The 21,792-nt window shown below is 47.4% G+C and overlaps 1 protein-coding gene across 2 annotated transcripts in view; it reads right to left on the reverse strand.

The window, feature by feature from the left end:
* Positions 1 to 431: 431 nt before the first annotated feature.
* Positions 432 to 21,792, reverse strand: part of CHDH (choline dehydrogenase) — a 36,667-nt gene continuing 15,306 nt past the window's right edge. Inside the window, exons 3-9 of one of the 2 annotated variants that reach the window (XM_041761875.1) lie at positions 9,362 to 10,104; positions 7,843 to 7,994; positions 7,061 to 7,190; positions 5,922 to 6,056; positions 4,948 to 5,090; positions 4,407 to 4,509; positions 432 to 3,653 (exon numbers count right to left, since the gene is read on the reverse strand). In XM_041761875.1, the coding sequence (XP_041617809.1) occupies positions 3,235 to 3,653; positions 4,407 to 4,509; positions 4,948 to 5,090; positions 5,922 to 6,056; positions 7,061 to 7,190; positions 7,843 to 7,994; positions 9,362 to 10,070 (1,791 nt within the window). In that variant the 5' untranslated portion in view covers positions 10,071 to 10,104 and the 3' untranslated portion in view covers positions 432 to 3,234. Of the gene's footprint in view, positions 3,654 to 4,406; positions 4,510 to 4,947; positions 5,091 to 5,921; positions 6,057 to 7,060; positions 7,191 to 7,842; positions 7,995 to 9,361; positions 10,108 to 21,792 lie in introns of both variants that reach the window. The other variant, XM_041761876.1, reaches the window with a different exon arrangement.

A 21,792-nucleotide genomic window follows, 5' to 3' on the forward strand; every position in this document is an offset into this window, starting at 1 on the left:
GTGTTCCCAGGAGTAGTACATTTGGTTTTGTGTTTTTCATAGCACAAATGGAAATGGCAGTTCTAACTCCCAACCAGCAGAAACCTCACAAACAGCTTTAACTCTTGTTTCTACCCAGCAGCCTGGCCAGATGGGCCTTTCCAACTGTTTTCCCACATTTTGGAGCCTGGGAAGCTCTCCGTACAGTGTAGGCTTTACCTGCCTTACTGCTGACCCCACACTTGTGAAAGGAACCAGGGTAGTTTACTTCACATTGTTTATATTTTATGGTCTTCGCTGTCTTTGCCAACTGCCTGTTTTCCTGAAGAGGTTTCCATTGTTATGATGGGCTTTAGGTTTGTTCTAAATACCGGCCAGCACCAGAGCCTGTCCTCTGGCACAGAGCTCCAGCTCCTTCCCTGACTCAAAAACAGATACTAGGTAGGCTTTCATTTGTTAACAAAGTGTTTATTTCTCCAAAATGATATTCCTCCTTTCCTGGGGATGTCAGAGAGAAGGAGAATGAGGCGCAGGCCTGGGGCCCGTGTGTCCAATGTAGGAGCACCAGTGAGAGAGGCCTTGCAGACACCCTGTGGGGATGGTGGGATGAGAAAGGACATGGGACACTGCCTAGGTCTCAAGATAGGGCTGGTGGAGAGGGTGTGTGTTTCCTTCTGATTTTTTAAGAGAAAAGGACGCAGGTATTAGATGTGATGTTAATTTGGTGGAAGCAGGAAACTGCCTTTGTGGGGAAGAACAGCCTCCAGGCTGGAGAGGAGACTCTATTTGAATTTATGGAAACGAGGACTCCCATAGTCTGCCCAGGGAGCAGAGAGGCTGCAGGTCCAAGTGCCAGGACCTGCCATCTCCCGTCATGCTGCAGATGGGCTGCTCCTCCACCTGTGCGTTATGACCCCGAAGCTACCAGGAACCACCTTCAGCTCATGCAGCAGCTTGGACATAGGCTTCTTCGAAGGGGTCCGTGCTCAGGGCCCGACCAGGTAATACACAGCTCTGTTGCACTTCAACCATTTTTGGAAAAGTACATTCTTCTGTTTGTGAGCATCAGGGGGTCTTTGCTAAGGGGCTTAAGTAAGATTCCTCCCAGGGCGAGTGCTGGCCTGGTCTCTGGGTGCCCGGAGAGCTGCTGCCTGTGGCATGGCTGCCCTAACCCAGTGGGCACCCTTCTCCCTCTCGGGCTTCTGCAGCCAACGGCCCTCTTTCTGAGGTCCAAGTTTCCCTCGTGGCAGGGACTTGGAGACGGCCTGCTGTTGCGACAACGGGCCACGGTTCCCCCCTGCCAGATGGCTGCACGCTCACCGGCGAGGGCCTGGGCCAGCAGCCGCTTCAGAGCCCAGTGTTCTGCCCTCGGCTGGACCCCAACACGGTGCTCCGCTCTGAGTCCTGGGAGGCCTGGATGTAGGACACTCACGGTGTTCTCTTTTGAGACTTATTTCTGCACATGGTGTGTGATCATCGGGAACAAGACTCAGTGACCAGGAGTGGGCGAGGGGCCTAGATGTCATCCGGCCGTACAGCATTCTGTGCCTCCTCTGGCCACAGGTCATTCTGCTTATCTGACGGGACAGACACAGTAGTAAACCAGCCACGGGCCAGAGGCCGCAGGAGTGATCGGCTGGGTCACCTGGCCCACCTGCACGAGCGAAGGTCAGCACAGTCCCGCTCAGGCCTGGGGCCCCTCTGCCCACTGAGCTCACTGCCTGCTGGCCCTCTGAGCAGTGGGGTGGGCACCTGCACTGCCCCGCTGTCCTTTCACCCCTGCAGGCGGCTCCAGGACCCCGAGGGTGATGACCGTGCACCACGGCTGCGGGCAGATGGGGAAGCTCTCTAGGAGAAACGGATCTCCTAGCACTTAGAGCCTCCCTTGGAACAGAAAATAAAGCAAGTTACAGGTAAGATTCAACCAGAGATACTTAAAATTTTTAAAGGAAGAAGTGTGGTGGTTTCCTCCTCTCTCTCTGGAAGGTCTTTCTCACAAACACAGGTTGTGGCTGTCTGGCCTCCAGGCCACCTCGATCCTGGGCGAAGCCTGGAATGCCCCCTTTCCCTCCCCTCCTTGTCCTGGGTCCCGCGCAGCAGGTTTCCATAGCACAGTTCTTCTCTCCCCTGCCGTAGATGGTGGCCTTGGAGATCTTCAGAAAAATCAATCCAAAATGCATTTAGTTTTCATCACCTTTTAAGAACAGTCTGGCTGAGGCATCTCCACTCAAAAATCAGGTACTGGATTACATTGTTGAATTAGAGAAAGTTTAAAGATCAAAGAACTATTTTAAATGCTACTTGTATCTGTTTCTCCCCACTGCCCCCCCCCCCCAACTCAAATCTTTGCCAGTTTATTTTCACAAGCTCAGGTACGTAGTTTGACTTGACTGCTTTTTCCATCAGCCTCGGCTCCATCCCCGTCTGTTCCTGTGGATGCCTGTGGAATACAAATTGGCCAGCCGTGTCCACTGTGAGTCGTTTCCCCGGGCTGACAGGAAAGCATCCTCTCTGGGCTAGCCGCTTTGGCTGGGAGCAGAGGTCTGGTCTGTGGGGTTTGCTCTGGGATTCTAGGTTTCCCCGGTAACAGGAAAATCTTTTAAAATGCTAAATCAGGAAACCTATGGTAGTTGAAGAGACTCTCCAGACTCCTCTTTGAACAAGGTCCAGAAATGCTCTCATGGGGCTGTGTTAAGAACCAGAGCACTGGAGACGTGGGCCCTCAGAGGGACCCAACTAGGAGGGGACTCAGGAAGTAGAAGAGAGAGCAGCCTGTGTTTCTTCCGGCAGGCAGCTTTCCCTCTGAGCAGGGATGCCCGAGGCTTAGGCATGGGCCTGGCTGCAAGGCTGCAGCCTGAGCCAGAGGATGCTCCCCACTACCACCACAAGAACCCAGTGTCCTCTAGCCAGCACCCCACTCCTGGAGCCACTTGCCCTCACTAAAAGGGCAGCCGGGGGGAGACCCTGGACTGCAGTGTGCCATGGAGTCTGAGACAAGGTGGTGGCAGGAGTCAGCCATCCTCTGCAGGCCTGCCCCCTAGCCCTCTCTCCTGTCCCTTAGGAGGCAGGCCTGTGGGGAAAATGCTGGTGAAATGAAACCTGCCTGGCTGCTTGTACTGGTTTCCGAGCCTCAGAAATTACTCATTCTCAGCCACTGAATTGTGACATCCTCGACAGTTTCAGGAAAGGGCACCCGGGGTGGGTGTTGCGCTGACCCTCCTGGCTCGTCAGGAGGCATCTCGGGCAGTGTCCACCTCAGCGCTGGGTGGCCAAGGTCTGGGGCTTGTACACAGGAACATCCTCGTCCCAGAGTGCAGGCTGCCCCTTGATGATGTCCGCTGCTTTCTCCGCGATCATGATGGTGGGGGCATTAAGGTTGCCGCTGACCACGCTGGGCATGATGGAGGCATCCACCACCCTGAGGTTCTCCACCCCGAGGACCCTGGCCTGCGGATCCACCACGGCAGTGGGATCAGAGGGCTGGCCCATCTTGCAGGTGCATGAGGGGTGGTAGGCGCTGTCTGCTTTTGCCCGCACAAAGGCGTCTATCTCTGTGTCTGACTGCACGTGGCTTCCTGGCTGGAGCTCCTTCCCCCGGAATGGTGCTAGAGCTTTCTGGGCAAAAATTTCTCTGGTCAGCTTCACGCACTGGCGGAAATCTTTAATGTCGGTTTCTGTCAATGAGAAGAGACAAGTGAGGTGCGGCCTCTTACCAGCGGATTGAGCACGAAGAGGCTCAGTAAGCTGCCCGAAGCAATGGTCAGCACCTGCCAGCCCTGTGATCCCACTGCCGTAGTGGATCCACAGACCAGGGTGCTCAGGCCCGAAAACCTCAGGGGCACAGAGCCACCAGGTCATCTGTCACCTACTCATGGCCAGTTAGACTGCAGCCAAGCAGAGTCTCATGAAGGCCAATAGGCAGCATCCTAGGTGGACAGAGCCTGTCCCAGAGGCCCTGGGTTTAAATGAGGGGCAAGAGTAGACCGCCTGCTGCTTGCCACTGTGGCTGTGAGCATGCTGCGAGTCGTCAGTGAGCAATGGGGAGTGCTCCTTTTTGCTACTGCATGCAAAGAGGCAGGCCCAGGAAGGTTATCTGCTTTTGGAGGATGCTCAGAGTAACAGCAGCAAAACTGCTCTGTGAGCTCTATGTGCACAGCCAGATCTCCTTGCACCTTCTGGTGAATTGCTCTGAAAGCTGCAACTCTCTCCTGCTGTGCAAAAGGACCCGCCAGGGTTACTTCAAGTGACCCAGGACACACACAGCAGCATGTGCAAGTTTATAGCCCAAAGTGAGGGAGGCAGAGGGGGACTTGCATCTCGGGTATGATTCAGAGACAAATGTGAACCCCCTAAAGGCATTCACTCATTCACTGAATGAATGACCTGGCAAGCCCAGGCCTGGGTAGACATGGGGGCTGGTGAATTACCTGTTGACAAGTAGTTGGGCTGAATCACAGGGTGGTCCCGAGGGTCAGCACTTCTCAGTTTGAGCCAGCCCACACTCGTGCCCCGCAGGGTCCCCACGTGTACCTAGAAGAACCGGAGGAAGCATGACCTCCTGCCACCTCCTGACTCAGTAGGCTTAGGCCTCAGTAGGCTTAGGCTTAGGCTTAGGACTTCACACCCAGAGCCAATTAAAAGCAGACAGACCCCCCGTCCCTTCCACAAGTGGGGGGGGAAGGAAGATCCCTCCTCCCTGAACCTGCTTCCTGGCTTTATACCTGATGGTCTTAAACTTCCAGGGGCTTTCAGGGAAATCCCAGGGCCCTTGGCCACGTCTGTCCATTTCCAGCAGTCTGGATCTCTAGAGCATTTACCCTGAGCCATTCCTGGCACTGCCTCAGGAAGATGCCAGGGTCAGCCTCTCCCCTCACCACTCGGACCCGCTGAACAGCTGGAGAGCAGGACAAGGCTCCTGCGCAGCCCGCCGAGGGCCCTGCTGCAGTGAGGAGAATGTGGCCTGCTTACCTGGTAAGCCTCCTGCTGGGTGGGCACCCGTCCATGGTCAATCACTTGGGATGGCAGGAAATGGAACTGGATGTCCGGGTGGGGGACTCCGGGCCGGCTCCGGATGAACCCACCTGTTTCCAGGTGTGCGGTGGCTCCATCCCCTGAGGAGCAGAAGAGGACGGACGAGGCAGCTGAGCAGGTGGGCCGGCCTCCCCTCTCTGGGTAGCTCCCCCCAGGCCCTATTCTGGGGCCTGGACCCAAAGTGCTCAACTCTGGCCTCTCGTCCTCAGGGGGCGCTCACCCAACAGCACAGGTGTCAATACCAGCTCCTGCCAGGGGGCTTTGCCCTTCCCCTGGACTCCTCCACTGCATGTTCCTCAACATGTTACAGTCTCCCTGGCCCAACATATTTCTTCCTCCAACACCAGATACTTAGATCCAGGGCCCTTGTAACACCTTCTTCCTACATCTCAGATATTCTTCACTTTACTAACGTCCTGATCTTAAAACTTAAGCAGGTTTACAAGGATTCTTTCCATTGATCCCCCCAGCATGGAAGCTCCCTTGAGGGCACCTGCTTTTCTGGCACAGCATGGCTGGCAGGTGTGGGAGAAACCCATGCTGACAGGGATCTCCAAGGACCACGTTCTGGCCTCGGCAGTACTCTGGGACTCCAAAAACAGACAAAAAAACTGCTGAGAAATGGATGTTGATTGTGCCTATACTCCTGTCCATCCGTAAGAGAGAGCAGCACCCAGGCTCTGAGGAATCGTATGCTGGACAGGCCTTGGGGTGCTGCATCTGGTCCTCACAACAGCCTGCCGGGCGTGACTATGTATCCCCATTTTGCAGATGGGAAAGTTGAGGAGGCGAAAGGCAGAGCTAAGCTGTGAATAAGTGACTTGAGGCCAGAGCCCTCACTCAGCACCTCAGGAGGGAGGCCGTGCTGCCCCTCGACCAGCTCCAATCAGGTCCTGGACCAGCATGCCCACCTGTGAACTTCCAGAGCCACTCCAGACCAATCCGGACCTTCCTCAAGGGCTTCTGTGCCGAGTGGAGAGTGATGGGGAGGGTGCATGCCTGCTGGATGTAAATCTCCAGGTGGTCCTGCAGGTTCTGGCCCACTCCTGAAATGGGAGGGAGTGGTTACGAGAAACAGCTTCCAAGGGGGCCTCGGCTGTGCTGGCCTCTCAATGTCCCCTGGCTTTGAAAACGCCCCACCCCCACCCCTCCCACTTCTCTGCCAGGCCAGCTCCTGCTCATTTTGGTTTAAAGGTCACCTCCCGGGACATCATCTCCATACTCAGGGCCAAGTCTAGTCCTCTCATGCTGCCAAAGCCACCTGCCCTTGTCACTCACTCCCAGGGCAGCCCCTGTAACCATCCAACACCGTCCTTCCCCTGCAGCCACCCTCCCCGAGCATGGGTCCCCAGCATTCAGCAGGCACCACTCCCTGAGCTGCTGCCAGATGGCCTGATGGCCCACCCTGCACCCCTGATGTAGGGATAAAGAGAATCAGGCCTTGTGCTGGGCAGACGCTGTGCCAGCTCATCTAAGCACGTGGGGACATGGGGTGGCAGGCTGCTGTCACAGACCAACACTCTCACAGGCCTCTTATGATGAAGCCTCCATAGGAAAATGGGTCATTTTGAGGGAGCCTGGGTTTTAAGAGAGTTAAGAGGCCCTAATGGGTATCAAAGATAGTTTGTAAGATAAATGTTAGGCCTGGGGTAATTGTCTCAGCATGAAAAGCATGCTCTGGAGCACTGAGTTGGCATCTTTGATGTCCGAGCTGCTGCTGAGTCCCAAGGACAGAAAACAAAAGGCCTGACCCCCTCACTGTAGGGCTGCCCTGGTGACCTAGCCGAGCCTGGCCACGGGCTTTATGGGCTAGCCTCCCTGCTTGAGGGGCATTGCCTCTCAGTGGGACAGAAGGGCCAGGGAGGGGGAAAAAACACAAAGACTTGGGGCCCCCAGAGAGCAGGGGTGTCCAGTGAGGCTCTTGGGAAGAATGTGACCATTCCATGGAATACTGACAGTTGCCCCCCTCCCCACTCCATGCTAATGAACTACAATAAGCCCTTTTATTAGCAGAGGCACCCTCTGAGGAGCAGCAGAGAAGGGAGCTCACCCGGAAGATGGCACACCACTGGGATGCCCAGCTTCTTGAGGTCGTCTGCATTGCCGACACCCGAGAGCATGAGCAATTGTGGAGAGTTGATGGCACCCCCGCTCAGAATCACTTCCTTGCTGGCATAAGCCTGGAAGACACAGGGGCCTACAGGTCACAATTCCTGAAAAGCCAGACAGAACCCTGAGAACCTGGCCCTGGCGTGATGTCCCCGGGTGGTGAGTGAGGATCCCATTCCTGGGCCCCAGAGGAAGGAAGAGGATGTGCAGCTCCGGTGTGCAATACTAAAGCGCACTTCACGTGCTGATACGTGTTCTGTGGCAGCCACACTGTAATGATGGTCTTAGACACAGGACTGCCGGGCGGCCCGGGTGGCTCAGCGGTTCAGCGCCTGCCTTCGGCCCAGGGCGTGATCCTGGAGTCCCAGGATCGAGTCCCACATCGGGCTCCCTGCATGGAGCCTGCTTCTCCCTGCCTGTGTCTCTCTGTGTCTCATGAGTAAATAAATAAAATCTTAGGACTGCTGAGCTTAAATGAGATAAATAAAAGCACGTACTCAAGCAGTTTAAATAAAACAACAGTGAGCCAGATCTTCACGGGGACTCAGAATGATCTGGACACGCCGCTAAGTGGAAAACAGTGTAGTGCTGAAATCTGGAGTACACTCACATTTACAGTTTTTAAAGCCTTACTGAAACCTCTCAATTTCTGAAAAGGTATGGGAGGAACCGCGGGGGTGAGGGCTCCTCCCCTTCCATCTCCGCGGCCCTGGCCCGACTCACCCTGCGGGTCTGCCCGTTCTTGATGTACTCCACGCCCACTGCCCGGGTGCCTTCAAACAGCACCCTGCTCACAAACGTCTGGGCCTCGGCTGTGAGGTTGGGGCGGCTCAGTGCTGGGTGCAGGTAGGCGCAGGCTGCGCTCCAGCGCTTGCCTGCAGGACAGAGCAAGGACATCAGGAACGGTGCCCCCCCCCCTTCTCCTGGTACCTGCGGGGTGGGGAGTTGGAAGCGGCTGGAGAAAGATGGAATTTGACCTTCCCCTGCGGCTGGGAGCTCTGCCTCCTGAGTAAGGCTGAGACCCCAAGTCCCTGCTGGACTGAAATCCGCATCCATGTGGGGGTGGAAGGCCCCCTCTACTCCCCACAGGATGGCAGGCCAGGAGCTGCTAATAAAAGGGGGTGAAAACCCTGTGGACGCAGGCAGGAGCCTAGGTCAACCCAGGCCTTGCCTCTACCCTGCTGTGAGCAGGGCGCTTCGGGGCTCAGTGCCCCGGTTTCCTCATCTGCACATCCCTTCAGACTCTGGGCTCTCTGGTCACAGTAGCCTCTCCATGCCACCAGAGGCCTGCAGATGCCCGAGTCTGTCTCCAAACTGACTGTCACTGGCTGTGGGCTGTATTGTGTGGCCTCTAGGGGGTGTGACACCTGGGCCATGTGGCCTCCTAGGAGCCTCCGTTTCCTGTCACTCGCTGACCATGATGGGGGCAGGAGGCACAGGTGGTCTGGTGGAGACTGGCTTCCAAGTGGAGGAGGGGAGCCCGGGGATGGGGGGAGCAGGGGGGGTAGCCCGGGGGAGGGGAGGAGCCCAGGGGAGGGGTCTGAGGGTCAGGGAACAGGGGAGGGGAGCCCGGGGATGGGGGAGCTGGGGGGGGAGCCCAGGGAAGGGGTCTGGCGGTCAGGGAACAGGGGGAGGGGAGCCCGGGGGGAGGGGCCTGAGGGTCAGGGAACAGGGGAGGGGAGCCCGGGGATGGGGGAGCTGGGGGGGAGCCCGGGGGGAGGGGTCTGAGGGTCAGGGAACAGGGGAGGGGAGCCCGGGGATGGGGGGAGCTGGGGGGGTAGCCCGGGGGAGGGGAGGAGCCCAGGGGAGGGGTCTGAGGGTCAGGGAACAGGGGAGGGGAGTCCGGGGATGGGGGGAGCTGGGGGTCAGGGGAGGGGTCTGGGGGTCAGGGAACGGGGGAGGGGAGCCCGGGGAGGGGTCTGGGGGTCAGGGAACAGGGGGAGGGGAGCCCGGGGGAGGGGGCTGGGGGTCAGGGAACAGCGGGGGGGAGCCCGGGGATGGGGGGAGCTGGGGGGGAGCCCAGGGGAGGGGTCTGGGGGTCAGGGAACAGGGGGAGGGGAGCCCGGGGGAGGGGCCTGAGGGGCAGGGAACAGCGGGGGGGAGTCCGGGGATGGGGGAGCTGGGGGTCAGGGAACAGGGGGAGGGGAGCCCGGGGGAGGGGCCTGAGGGTCAGGGAACAGCGGGGGGGAGCCCGGGGATGGGGGGAGCTGGGAGGGGGCCCGGGGCGGGGCCCGGGCGCTACCTTGGTGGATGGTCCTGTCCATCCACCCGAAGCCCTCCTGCTGGAAGCCGTTCATGTCGTCGGTGAGCGGGTAGCCGGCCTGCTGCGCGGCGTCCAGGAAGGCGCGGTGCAGCGGGTGGTCGGTGCGGCCGCGGGACACGTGCAGCGGGCCGTGGCCGCCGCGGTAGGGGCCGGCGCCCAGCTCGTGGCTCTGCGCCCTGCGGAAGTAGGGCAGGCAGCGCGCGTAGCCCCAGCCCGCCGCGCCCTCGCGCCGCCAGCGCTCGTAGTCCTCGGCGTGGCCGCGCACGTACACCATGGCGTTGAGCGAGGACGAGCCGCCCCACACGCGGCCGCGCGGCCAGTACAGCACGCGGCCGTCCAGGCCGGCCTGCGGCTCGGTGTGGTAGCACCAGTTGTACCTGTCGTCGCACAGGTTGGCCACGAGCGCGGCGGGCATGTGGATCTTCCAGAGCAGCCGCTTGCTCCCGGCGAGCAGGTCGCGGGGCCCGGCCTCCAGCAGCAGCAGGCGCACGGCGGGGTCCTCGGTGAGCCGCCCCGCCAGCACGCAGCCCGCCGAGCCCGCGCCCACCACCACGTGGCTGTACTCGCCGGCGGGGCCGGGGCTCACCGAGGACCCCGCCGCGCCGCGCCGCCCCCCGGCGCCCCCGGCGCCCCCGGCTCCCCAGGCGCCCGGGCGCCGCCCCCTGCAGCCCCGCAGGGCGCCCCACATCGTCCGGCGAGTCCGGTGCCTCCGCGAGGCCTCCCTGCTGAGACAGAAGACAGACAGGCCTCAGCTCGGCTCAGCTCGGCTCACCCCGGACCCTGCGCGCGGGATGGAGGCGGAGCCGCGAGATCCCTGCAGGTCCCTGCCGGGCCGACAAGCACAGGGCTGGGCGATCCCCAGCAAGGCTCCTCTGTGACGTGTGTTCGTGAACCGGGGGGCGGGGGGGCAGGGGACCCCCCCCCCGACACATCAGGGCTTCCCGGCCTTGCACCCGCTGCTCCCCCGCCGCTCCCCCGCTCAAGTCCGTGGCTGAGCCCTGCCACGTGCCAGGCGCCGTTTCATCTCCAGCAATACACAGAACAAGACGTCTGGGGCTCGGGAGGCAGAAGACTTGCATTACCGAAGGAAGGAAGGCCAGGCTGTGACCCCAGGGCCACCGGGTGTGACCCCAGGGCTTTGCAGCAGGCCGCACGGTCAGAGCTACCATCTCCAGAGACCACTCCGTACAGTGCCGGAGTCTGAACAACACAGTGCCGGCAGCTTTCGGAGGGGCCTCTGCCAACCACGTGCAAATGAATCCCAACAAGCCCATCGCACAGAGGTAGAAAGGAGCCAGGATATCCCGCTCTACCGACGCAAGACCATCAGAGAGAGCCCCACCCGTGAAGTCCAGGCGCACAAGAAAGGGAGGAACCTCAAGGCAGCCTGGAACCCTGATCCATCCACCGGCCCCTGCACCAGCCTGCCCCTAGTAACACAGCGGCCCGCCCCTAGGGCAGCCTAGAGCTAAGTGGCCAGAGAAAGACCCCACGGCCCCTCGTGCAGACACAGGAGAAAGAAGCCCCAAGGCCTCATGAAAGCCGGAGCACAGAAGAACCTTCCAGCACTCCAGCCCCCATACTAGCACAAGGTAGCAGTACCCAGCACTCCACTCCCAACTAGGTTGCTCAACACTCCACATCCATGACCTGGTGGAATGAAAAGCGTGACCTTTTCTAGGCATGAATACGATTCACCTCCATCCCTGCTGTCCTGTTACAAGGTCCAGCATTCATAAAGGCTTAAGAGACCCAGATGAAGAGCAGGGGAAGGTGGTGGAGGAGAAGGATCTCGAGCTCATCTCCTCCCAGACGCGGGGCGGGGGGTAGGGGAGGTGGAGCAACAAGGACACAGAATACAGCTGACCCTGAAAACCACCTGAAGACTGGCAGAAGGGCCAGTCCAGAGCTAACAGCATAAAGAGAAGGCCCTATCAAGAAGGGGAGGAGGGGCGGAGATGCAGTCGGGGACCATGGCCCGAGCTTCAACACTAGAAGCTATCACAGCGAGTCTTTGAACAGGACCCACCGATTGACTAAGACGACCCTATAGTGTCTGGCTTTGAAAATCACGGAAGCTTCACTCAGGGAGAGCTGGAGGACTTCAGGAAAGCAAGAGTCTTGCTCTCAGAGGGCACCATATCACCCAGTTTGAGACGCAGCGTGGGAACAGCAGTTTGACGAGCACCTGGCTTACGTGTGAAGATTATTTACTACTTTTAGCCCATTGCTGAATGGGCAGGGAGGGATCTGTAGGAATTCCCAGGAACAAAGTGCTGTGACGCTATCTTCTACCCTGAGGCCAACTGGTATGGATGCTTACAGGAGCCACTTCTGATACTTCATCTACTCTGAGCATTGCTTGTCCCTCACAGCATTCTCTGTGGACCAACCACTCAACCTTGCATGACCCGGACAGGTGTCCCTCCAAAGCGACTCTTCCCCTCACACCCAGCAGGCAGCCACAACTGGGACGGGAGAGTGGAAAGCGCTCAAACTGAACAGCAAAAAGAAAAAGAATTTTAAAAATATGGATTAAGAGTGGATTAAGGGATCTCTGAGACAATATCACATGTACTAAGATTTACCTTAAAGGGATCCCAGAAAGAGGAGAAAGAATGGGACAGAAAACTTATTTGAAGAATTAATAGCTAAACATTTCTCTAACCTGGGGAAGAAAACAGACATCCAGGTCCAGGAAGCACAAAAAGCCTCTAAGGCTAGATATTTACAATTGTTATATTCTCTTGTTGGATTGATCTACATCCACACCAAGGCATGTAACAAAGATGGAAAAAATTAAAGAGAATCATAAAAGCAGAAAGAGAAAAGTAAATAGTTACAGATGAGGAAAACCCCCATAAAGCTATCACCAGATATTTCAGCAGAAACTTTGCAGGAAGAAAGGAGTGACATAATACAAAGTGCTGAAAGGAAAAAAATCTGCCAAGAATACTGTATCTGCCAAGATTATTGTTCAGAATTAAAGGAGAGAGAGTTTCTTAGACAAAAGTTGAAAACGTTCATCACCACTAACCCAACCTTATAAGAAATGTTAAAGGGATCCCTTTAAGAGGAAAATAAAAGGTCACAACTAGAAGAAAATTATGAAAGGAGGGATCCCTGGGTGGCGCAGTGGTTTAGCGCCTGCCTTTGGCCCAGGGCGCAATCCTGGAGACCGGGGATCGAATCCCACATCAGGCTCCCGGTGCATGGAGCCTGCTTCTCCCTCTGCCTATGTCTCTGCCTCTCTCTCTCTCTGTGACTATCATAAATAAATAAAAATTAAAAAAAAAATTTAGAAAATTATGAAAGGAAACAATTTCACTGGTAAAAGCAAACACAGAAAGGTAGTAGATTAATCACTTATAAAGCTAGTGTGAAGGTAAAGACAAGGTCAATTATACCTATAAAATTTAGTTAAGGGATACATAAAATAAAAAGATATAAAATATTATGTCATATACATTAAAACATGGAATAGGGGAGTAAAAATGTAGTAATTTCAGAGTATGTTCAAACTCAAGTGCCCACCAACTTAAATATAGATTGTTACATACATAGGATGTTAATATATAAGCTTTACAGGGATCACAAAGCAAAAATTGTATAATAAATACACAAAAAATATGGACAAAGACATCCTTAGCACAGCACTAAAAAAGAGTCATCAGATCACAAGCAAAGAAAGCAAGAGAAGAAAGCAATAGAAAAGAACTACCACCAAAACAACCAGAAAACAACTTACAAAAGGGCAATAAGTGCAAACCTATCAATAATTACTATAAATGTAAATGAACATACCATAAATCAAAAGGTATAGGATGACTGAATGGATAAAAAAAATAAGACCATCTTATACTAGACTTATACTAGACTCACTTCAGACCTAAACACATACGCAGACTGAAAGTGAAGGGCTAGAAAAGATATTCCATGAGAATGGTAGAAAAAAAAAAAAGCCAGGGCAGCAATACTTATATTAGACAAAATAGACTTTAAAACAGACTGTAACAAGGGAAAGCATTACATAATGATAAAGGGATCAATCCAACAAGAGAATATAACAATTGTAAATATCTACGCATCTGACATAGGAAGACCTAAATATATGAAGCAAATATTAATAGACATAAAGGGAGAAATTGATAGTAGTACAATAATGATAGAGGCCTTTAAAATCCCACTTGCATCAATGGATAGATCATCCATGCAAAAAAGCATTAAGGAAACAGTGGTTTTGAGTGGTACATCAGACCAGTAGACTTAACAGTTATATACAGAAGACTCCATCCAAAAACAACAGAATACACATTCTTTTCAGGTGCATATGGAATGTTCTCCAAGATAGTTCTCGTGTTAGGCCACAAAACAGGTCTTAATAAATTTAAAGAGACTGAAATCGTATCAAGCATATTTTCCAACCATGATGGTATGAAACTAGAAATCAATTACAGAAAGAAATTAGAAAAAACACAAATATGTGGAGGCCAAATAACATGCAACCAATAGGTCATGAAGAAATAAAAGAGGAAACTAAAAAACATCCAGAGACAAATGAAAATGGACACAAAATGGTTCAAAATCTTTGGGACTTGGGTATCCCGGGTAGCTCAGCGATTTACCGCAGCCTTCGGCCCAGGGTGTGATCCTGGAGACCAGGGATTGAGTCCTGCGCAGGGCTCCTTGCAAGGGGCCGCTTCTCCCTCTGCCTGTGTCTCTGCCTCTCTCGCTCGCTCGCTCGCTCACTTGCTCTCTCACGAATAAAAAAAAAAAAAAAATTGGGGGGACTTAGCAAAAGTAGTTCTAAGAGGGAAGTTTATAGTAATACAGTCCTACCTCAAGAAAACAGAAAAAATTCTCAAATAAGCAATCTAACTGGGATCCCTGGGTGGCGCAGCGGTTTGGCGCCTGCCTTTGGCCCAGGGCACGATACTGGAGACCCGGGATCGAATCCCACATCGGGCTCCCGGTGCATGGAGCCTGCTTCTCCCTCTGCCTGTGTCTCTGCCTCTCTCTCTCTCTCTCTCTGTGTGTGTGTGACTATCATAAACAAACAAACAAACAAACAAACAAAAAAGCAATCTAACTAAAAAAAGAAGAAACCTAAAGTCAGTAGAAGGAAGGAATTACTAAATATCCTAGCAGAAATAAATAAGATAAAGACTTAAAAATAAAACAATAGAAAAGATCAATGAAACTAAGAGCTGGTTCTTTGGTAAGATAAACAAAATTGATAAACCTTTAGCCAGATTCATTAAGGAAAAAAAGACTCAAATTTTAAAAAATCACAAATGAAAGAGAATTTACAACCAACACCACAGAAATACAAAGGATTGTGATATTACTATGAAAAATTATACACCAACAAATTGAAATATCTAGAAGTGGATAAATTCCTAAAAACACACAATTTTCCAAGACTGAATCAGGAAGAAATAAAAATCTGAATAGACCTATTCCTAGTAATTAAATTTAATCAGTAATGACAAAACTCTCAACAAACAAAAGTCCAGAACAAGATATTTTCACAGGTGATTTCTATCAAACATTTAAAGTGTTAATACCTATCGTTCTCAAATTATTCCAAAAAATAGAAGAGAAAGGAATGCTTCCAAATTCATTCTATGAGGCTGACACTACCCTCATACCAAAACCAGAGAAAGACACTATAAGAAAATTACAGACCAATATCCCTGATGAACATGGTTACAAAAATCCTCAACAAAATATTAGCAAACTCAGTTAGCAAACAATACATTAAAAGGATCATTCACCATAATTAAGTGGGATATATCCCAGAGATGTAAGGATGGTTCAACATTTACAAATCAATTAACCTGATACACCATATTAACAAAATAAAGGATAAAAATTATATGATCATCTCAATATATACAGAAAACATTTAACAAAATTCAATACCTATTCATGATAAAACTCTCAACCAAGTGGGTAGAAAGGCAGCAAACCTCAAGATAATAACAGCCATATATGACACACCCACAGCTAACATCACAGTCAATGGTGAAAAGCTGAAAGCTTTCCCTCTAAGATCAGGAACAAGAGAAAGATGTCCACTCTCGCCACTTTTATTAAACATAGTACCAGAAGTCCTGGCCACAACAATCAGAGAAGAAAAAGAAATAAAAGGCATCCAAACTGGTAAAGGAAAAGTAAAACTGTCACTATTTGCAGATGGCATGTTACTATATATATATATATATATATATATATATATATATATATATATATTATATTTAACCCTAAAGATTAAAAAAACCCTATTAGAACTATTAAATGAATTCAGTAAAGTTGCAGGATACAAAATTACTATACAGAGCATTGCTGAGTTTCTATACACTAATAATCTGGCAGAAAGAGAAATTAAGAAAATAGTCCCATTTACAACTGCATCAAAAAGAATAAGATGCCTAGGAATAAATTTAACTGAGAGTTCAAAGACTTGTACTTTGAACTATAAGGTATCAATGAAACTGGAGACAACACAAAGAAATGTAAAGATCTACCATGGTCATACGTTTAAATAATTAATATCCTTAAAATGTTCATATTTCCCAAAGCAGTCTATAGATTCAGTGCAATCCTTATCAAATAACCATAGTATTTTTTACAGAACTAGAACAAATAATTCTCAAATTTGTATGGAACCACAAAAGATCCTGAATAGCCAAAGCAATCTTGAGAAAGAACAAAGCTGGAGGGATCATATGCCCAGATTTCAAACTATACTACAGAGCCATAGTAATCAAAACATTATGGTACCGGCAAAAAAGCAGACACATAAATCAATAGTACAGAATAGAGAGCCCAGAAATAAACCCACGCTTATGTGGTCAATTAATCTATGACAAAGGAGGCAAGGATAACCAATATACAAAAAAGACAGTCTCTTTAATAAATAGTGTTGGGAAAATGGGGAAGCTATGTTGAAAAGAATGAAACCGGGCCATTTTCTTATACCATACACAAAGATAAACTGAAAATGGATTAAAGACCTAACTGTAAGACCTAAAACCATAAGAATCATATAAGTAAACATAGCCAATAAATTCTGACATCTGGCTTAGCAATATTTGTCTGTGTTGATCTTTCCAGGCAAAGGAAACAAAAGCAAAAAGAAACAACTGGGATTATATCAAATTAAAAAGCTTTTGCACAACAAAAAAGCTTTTTAATCAACAAAATGAAAAGGCAAGATATTTGAGAGACAAATGAATGGTTGGGAGAAGATATGTGCAAATGATATATCTGATAAGGAGTTAATATCCAAAATATATAAGGAACTTGTACAACTCAAGACCAGAAAAACAAATAATCTGATTTAAAAAAGGGCAGAGGACCTGAGTAGACATTTATTTCTAAAAAAGACATACAGATGGCCAATAGATACATGAAAAGATGCTCAGCATCACAAATCATTAGGGAATTGAAAATCAAAACCACAATGGGAAATCACCTCATGCCAGTTAGAATGGTTACTATCAAAAAGACAAGAAATAACAAGTGTTGGCCAAAAAAAAGGGGAACCTTCATGCCGTTTACAGGAATGTAAGTTGGTGCAGCCACTGTGGAAAACAGTATGATGGTTCCTCAAAATATTAAAAATAGAAATACTATATGATCTGGTAATTCCACTTCTGGGTATATCCTCAAGGAAAACAAAAACACTAATTTAAAAATATATATGTACTCTATGTTTATTGCAGCATTATTCACAAGAGCCAAGATATGAAAGCAACCTAGATGTCCTTCGATAGATGAATGGATAAAGAAAATGTGGTACCACAACAGAATTATTAGTCATAAAAAAATGAAATCTTGACATTTATGACAACATGGATGGACCAAGAGGGTATTATGTCAAGGGAAATAAGTTGGACAGAGAAGGACAAATACCATATGATTTCATATGTGGAGTCTTAAAAGGAAAGCAAACAAAAAACAAACAAACTCATAAATATAAGGAAGGAAAAATACTAATTGGTGGTTGCCAGAGCTGAGGGATAGGGGAGAGACAAAAATAGGTGAAGGGGATTATGAGATACAAACTTTCAGTTATAAAATAAGTCACAAAGATGAAAAAGTACAGCACAGGAAATATAGTCAATAATACTGCAATAACATTGTATGGTGGCAAATGGTGACTACATTTATTATGGTGAACATTTTGTAATGATTTAATTCTTGAATCAATATATTATAAACCTGAAACTAATATAATATTGTATACTTAACAACTAAAATTAAAAATAATATGTATTCAATATAGAGACATAAAAGAGCAAGAAAAAGAAATGACTCATTATCAAGAGATAGTCAATAAAACCAGACTGAGGGAGGACCTGTCCAGATGTCAGAACTGTCAAAGACTTCAAAATAATCAAGTTCCACGTTTTAAAAGATTTAGTTGAAAAGGTGGACAATATGTTGAACAGATAGGTGACTGCAGCAAAAATTGGAAACTACAAAAAAAAAGGGACAAACAGAAATGTTCAAAATAAAAATATCAGAAATGAATAAGTTACAGCAGAAAAGAGAGTAAGTGAAAATGCAAATTAGATTAGTAGGAACTATCCAAATGGAAATATAAAGTGAAGGAAGAGTGAAAGAAAGAGGAAGAGAGAACAGCTAAGAGCCATGGGATGATATCAAACTATTTAGAGTTAAGACCATTGGAATCCCATCACCCAGACGGGCACTGAGGGGGGCACTTGACGAGATGAGCACTGGGTGTTATACTGTATGTTGGCAAATCGAACTCCAATAAAAAATATACCAAAAAAAAAAAATCATTGGAATCCCAGTAGGAGAAGAGGCTAAAAGGAAAAGGGAGGAGTGAGGGGCAGAGGAAGAAAGGGGGAGAGAGAGAAGAGCAAGAGAAAAAGGCAGAGAAAAAAAATTTTAAAGCGATCATTGCTGAGACTTTCCCAAAATTAATATAAGACAAAACATCACAGATCCAAGAAGCTTAGAGTATCCCATGCAGAATTTTTTTAAAAACACATCTCACAAAACACACACACACACACACACACACACACACACACATCTCGCTACATCATAGTCAAATTGCAGAAATCCTAAGTAAAAATCATCAAGACAGCCAGCCAAAAAAAAAAGAAACATGCACAGAGGAATAAATGTAAGAGTGACAACAAACTTCTCATCAGAAAATATGCAGTCCAGAAGATAATGGAGTGACAACTGTAAAATACTGAAATGGCGGGGGAGGGGATCCAATAAACTTAAAACTCTCTATACCCATTCTCTTTCAAATATGAAGGAGAAAGACATCTTCAGAGAAACAAAAGCTGAGGGAATTTATTGCCAGTGGATCTGCACTGCAAGATATGATACAGGAAATTCTTCAAGTATGACACCAGAAAGAAATTTTACAAAAGAAAAAAAAATGGGTGTGGGGGGACACCCGGGTGGCTCAGCGGTTTAGCGCCTGCCGACAGCCCAGGGTGTGATCCTGGAGTCCTGGGATTGGGCTCCCTGCATGGAGCCTGCTTCTCCCTCTGCCTATGTCTCTGTGTCTCTCATGAATAAATAAATAAAATCTAAAAACAAAACAAAACAAAACTTTACTTAGAAAAAAAGATAAGTGTAGTCTCAATCTTCTTTATCTTTTTCACCCATGCCCCAACCCACCTCCCTTCTAGCATATAAAATGGAATATACTCAGCCATAAAAAAGAATGAGATCTTGCCATTGGCAACAATATGGTGAAACCTGGAGAGTATAATGCTAAATGAAAGAAGTCAGAGAAAGACAGATAACATATAATTTCACTCATGTGGAATTTAAGAAACAAAGCAAATGAACAAGAAGAAAAAGAGAGACCAACAAAAAAACAGATCCCCCTTATTTTTAATCTCTTCAGAATATAATTGTCTAAAGCAAGAGTAGTAAAATATACAATAGTTTATATATGTGGCATTAAAATGTACACAACAATAACAGCACAAAGAATGGGATGTGGAGAAATAGAAGTATACTTGTATCAGGCTTTTATACCATACACAAAGTGGTACAATATTATTTGAAGGTATACTGTGATAAGTGAAAGATAGATATTGTAAACCCTATCACAATCACTAAAAATTAAATAAATAAAATGAGAATTGTAGCTAATAAGTCAATAGTAGAAATAAAATAATATAGAATAATCAAAAGAGGTACTAAAACTAAAAAGAGATAGTACAAATAAATAGCAAAATGTTACATTTAAATCTAACCATATCAGTAACTGCATTAAGTATAAATAGTAATAGACACTCAGATTACAATGCAGAGATTCTCAGATGAAATTTTTAAAAAGCAGGAATCAAATATATGCTGTCTACAAAAAAAAGCTACTTTCAATACAAAGACATAAAAAATGGAAAAAAGATGTACCATATAAACAGCATATCAAAACAGTATACAAAAAAAAAGGATTAGAGTGACTATACTAATATCAGACAATGTAGACTTCAGTACAAAGAATATTATCAAGGTTAAGAAGACATTTCAGGATGACAAAGGGGCCAATTTATCATAAGAAAAAAATAATTCTAAATGTGTATGTGCCTACTACAGCTTCAAAATCATGAAGCAAAAATTGATAGAAAAGGAGAAAATAATCAATACACAATCACAGTTGGAGATCTCAACATTCCCCCTTTTCAGTAAGAGATAAAATCTTTAGGCAAAAAAAAAATCAATAAGAATGCAGAAAACTTAACATTATTAGCTAAACTGACTGAATTAACACTTCCTATTGAATGCCTAAACAACAGCAGAATACATGTTCTTTGCAAGTATACCTCACCAAGGGAAACCTTGGTCATAATAAAAATTTCAACAAATGTAAAAGGGTTGATATGATACAAAGCATGTTCTCTGTCCACAAAAGAATTGATTTAGAATAAATAAAAAATATACATCTGAAAAATCCATAAGAAATCAAGCAACACACTTCTATATAACCCATAAGCCAAAGAAGAGATCACAGGAAAAATTAAAATTAGCAAATGTTTGAATTGAAAGAAAACGAAAACACAAGAGACCAAAATGTGTGGAAATCAGGTGAATTCCACATATTGAGGAAATATATGGCATTACGATGCTTATATTAGAAAAGTCAGATCTCAAATTGATGATCTATACATTTGCCTTTAAAAAATCAGAAAAAAGAAAATCAATCCTATAGTAATCTAATAAACGTAACAGCAGAAATAAAATTGAAAACAAATTTAAAAGTTGAAAAAATAAAACCAAAATTTGGTTCTTTAAAGCAAAAAAATAATAAACTTCTATTCAAAGAAAAGAGAGGTAACACAAATTACCAACATTGGCAATGACAGAGGAAGTATCACTACCTATTCTACAGGTAAGTAACAGACAATATAAGGATAACATGGAAACTTTATGCCAAAAAATGTGATAATTGAAAGACAAGATTATCAAAGCTCACTCAAGAACTATGTAACCTAAGTAGCTACACATATCTATCAAAGAGATTGAATTCATTATTTAAACTCTTCTCACAAAAAAACAAAAACAAAAACCTTTAGACATCACTGGTAAAACCTAAGAAACATCCAAGATGGAATAATAGCAATTCTATAGAAAACAGAAGAGTACAGAACACTTTCCCACTCATTTTTATAAAACCAGCATTATCTTGTTACCAAAACCAGACAAAGACATCACAAGAAGATTACCCACCAATATCCATCATGAACAAAGATGCAAAAACCTTTAATAAAATTTTAGCAAATCAAATCTAGTAACATACATCATAACCAACTAGAGTTTAACCCAGAGATGCAAAGTTGGCTCAACAGTAGAAAAGCAATGTATTTCATCATATTAAGAAACCAAAAAAGAAAAACCATATAATCATCCTAATGCAGAAAGCATTTGGCAATATTCCACATTCCGTCCATAAAATCTCTGTGTACCCAGGTAATGAAAGAGAACTTCCTGAATAAAGAGCATCTATGAAATACCTACAGCTAACTCTGTACTAAATGGTGAAAGGCTAAAAGCATTCCCCCTGAGATCAGGAACGAGGCAAGGATATTCACTCTTGCCATGTTAACCTTGTGTGAAGGTTCTAACCAGAATTTTAAGGTTAATTAACTATTATAAAAGTAAGAGGCATACAGATTAGAATTATAAACATCCTTATTTGCAGATAACACAATCATCTACAATAGAAATCCCCAAGGAATTTACAAAAGCGACTTAGAATTAATAAATGAATTTTTGCAAGGTCACAGGATACAAACAAGGTCAATGTACAAAGGCAACTGTATTTTTACATACTATTAACAATTGGCAATTTAAATGTAAAAAATGTAATAAAGGCAGCTTATTTTTGATGTTTGACACTG

The sequence above is a fragment of the Vulpes lagopus genome, chromosome 7 (genome assembly GCF_018345385.1).
Source record: "Vulpes lagopus strain Blue_001 chromosome 7, ASM1834538v1, whole genome shotgun sequence".
Taxonomy (NCBI): Eukaryota; Metazoa; Chordata; class Mammalia; order Carnivora; family Canidae; genus Vulpes; species Vulpes lagopus.